Genomic DNA, 2,503 nt, shown 5'->3' with positions numbered 1-2,503 from the left:
GCACACTATCTGAATGTTTTGTCTCCCACCTAAGTAGAAAAAGGTTTGGAAGAGACTGTTGGGCAGTTCCTTAGGTAGCGCTTAGTTCTTATCCTTGTGCTCTGGATACACATATATTAATAAAACTATTCTGGTAATCACATATATTTATACCAAAGATGTGTTAGACACATCTATCTAACTCTGTCTCCCTCTGATACAATTGCACTTAGCTGTCTTACTTAATGAGGTCTCCAAAAGGGAGTTCTACTAAGGAAAGAGTACTAAGAAGATGACCAGATGTTTCACCAGCAAGCTTGCAGAACAGTTTCCTAAAAACTACTATATGCAAAGCTGAAATGTGTCAAGGATTTTAAAAGAAGAACTTATTTAATCCACCCCCACAAACTTAAGAAATGAAGAGTATCATTACACCAAGTTTTGCAAATTAGGAAACTGAGGCACAGAAATGTTAAGCAACTTGTTGATCAACTAAAGCTCTTTAGTGGTTGTGGCACTAGGCATTCTGTCCTGAGCCTGTCCTCTTTACTGCAACTCCACATCACCTTTCCCGCTGATACTTATAAGAAAATCTGCATTATTCCCAGCTTTATTTTTGTTGAGCCCTTTCAAGGAGCTTGAAAGGAAGAGAGAGACACATTATTGCATCAAGCACACAGGAAATATTTTATTAACTTTCATGTGGAGAAAAGGGTAGAGTAAAAATATTTCAATAGAAATCCACGGCCCTCCTCAAGGAGCCCACTCTGGCATTTGTAGCCCCCCAGTCGTGGTAGCGCCTGTAATCCCCCGGCCGCAGCAGGTACTGCCGCCCCCGGTAGTTGGTCATCTCGTAGAGGACCCACCAGCCCTCCAGCACATTGAAGGAATGGATCTCACTGAAGTGGAAGCGGTCGTGGAGTGAGGAGCAGTCCTCTGTGATCTCCACCATCTGGCCTCGATAGTCCTCTCGCTCATAGATCCTCAGCCGGTGGGAACCAGTCTGTGGGTTCAGCAGTCGGCACATGGGAGAAGTCAGAGAACCTAGTCCTTAGCCACTAATCACTCACACCCCTGGGGGAATGGGCATTTACAAAGTCTTTTTTACATCAGAGATGACAAGTTTAAAAGACAGGCAACACCAGAGCCACCGTGTGCAACTGGGTAGACTGCAAACTGCAGAACTGAAGGGTGTGCTATTCACATAGATCAAGATATGCATGGTTCTCCCTAGAGTTTTCCAGGGCCACAACCTACATGAACCACATTTAGTACCTACTTAGTACCATTCTTAAGAAACAATTTTTATATATAATTTTTTGTTCTTTCCTTGATAGATTTCTGGTGGTCTGGAGTCCCCTCAGAGGCTATAAAATAATTAGATGTTAAAATAAAAAAGCAAATATATCTCTTGCAAAAGGCATTATTTTGGATCTCAGTAGCATTAGAAGAGGCTGGGGAGAGACGAAGCAGAATTGCTTTCCCCAGCGTAAGTAAGGCACAGAAGATGACCATTAAGCCCAGACATCTAATTCCTGCCTTTCTGCTTTGAGTCCTGCTATTCTGAAGTCCTGAAAAGCAAGAGCCATTGTTAACGGTTAAGTTTCATTTCTCAGCTCTAACATGTGATCTGTCAAAATATATTTTAGGTTATTAATAAAAATAGAAGCTAAAAATCATGAAGGAGGCCTGCCTAGATGGATAGATTTTAGACCTTTAGGAAAATGGAAGGGAGGCTGTTAGTCCTGGGTGAATCCTGTCTGTCTCTTCTAAGCACTTGAGCTTTTATCTGCTTGTTTCGTCCTGGCATGTACATATTCAGTTTTCCTTCTTCCACCATCAAACCCTCCTTAGCAAAGGTTCTCATAAGCAATTCATTCTGAGGCATAAAAACTGCTAATAAGGCATCTTCCATGGTTTGCAAAGGGTTCACATGTCCGTTGTCTAATCTGATCTTCACAACCGCCTAACACACCATGTTATCTTCTTTTATGAGAAACTAATGATTAGAGCTTTCAGGCTGTAATCAGAAGAGTCAGCACTGGAAGGTGGAAGCTGAGATTTCCAGGCTCCTAATGCTAGTCTGGGTCCTATCAAGGCATTAAACCCTCTGAGGGGCTTTCAAACTTACTCAAAGCGGTACATTTTCCACAGGACTTGGTCACAGTCACATTACAGCATCCCTAACTGTGGAATTCCAGGCTGTTTGGGCTTTATTTGGATAGCAGTGGCTTTGCAGGGGCTACTGGAATCACATTGCTGGTTAGTGGTTTTGCTGAATCAAAAAGCAGGACTTGAGAGACCCTGGATGTTCAAAGTAGTCAATATCTGTAGGGCGAAGGGTGGCTTGCCAGGTGACAGGCAATCTCCTTCCCACCTCATCACAGCTCTATGAATTAGCCGCCCTAGTAGCCCCATTTTACAGGTGAGGAAAGAGAGAAATAGCCCAGGGACTAGCCTAAGTACCACCTGAGTGTGAGGAGTTCATCACCTGTGGCAGAGTGTTTTGACACTCTGAACAGAT

General features: G+C 43.1%; 1 protein-coding gene across 1 annotated transcript in view; it reads right to left on the bottom strand.

Annotated features, from left to right (window-relative positions):
* Window positions 1–709: 709 nt before the first annotated feature.
* Window positions 710–2,503, bottom strand: part of LOC105003717 (gamma-crystallin F-like) — a gene marked incomplete at its 5' end in the record, with an annotated part of 10,423 nt that continues 8,629 nt past the window's right edge. The window contains one exon of the mRNA XM_010861090.1: window positions 710–982. Within this exon, the coding sequence (XP_010859392.1) occupies window positions 710–982 (273 nt within the window). The remainder of the gene's footprint in view (window positions 983–2,503) is intronic.

This window comes from Bison bison, unplaced genomic scaffold (assembly GCF_000754665.1).
Source record: "Bison bison bison isolate TAMUID 2011002044 unplaced genomic scaffold, Bison_UMD1.0 scf7180017864471, whole genome shotgun sequence".
NCBI classification, from domain to species: Eukaryota; Metazoa; Chordata; class Mammalia; order Artiodactyla; family Bovidae; genus Bison; species Bison bison.
Note: the sequence above shows the minus strand (reverse complement) of the source record. Positions and strands in the feature narration are given on the sequence as shown.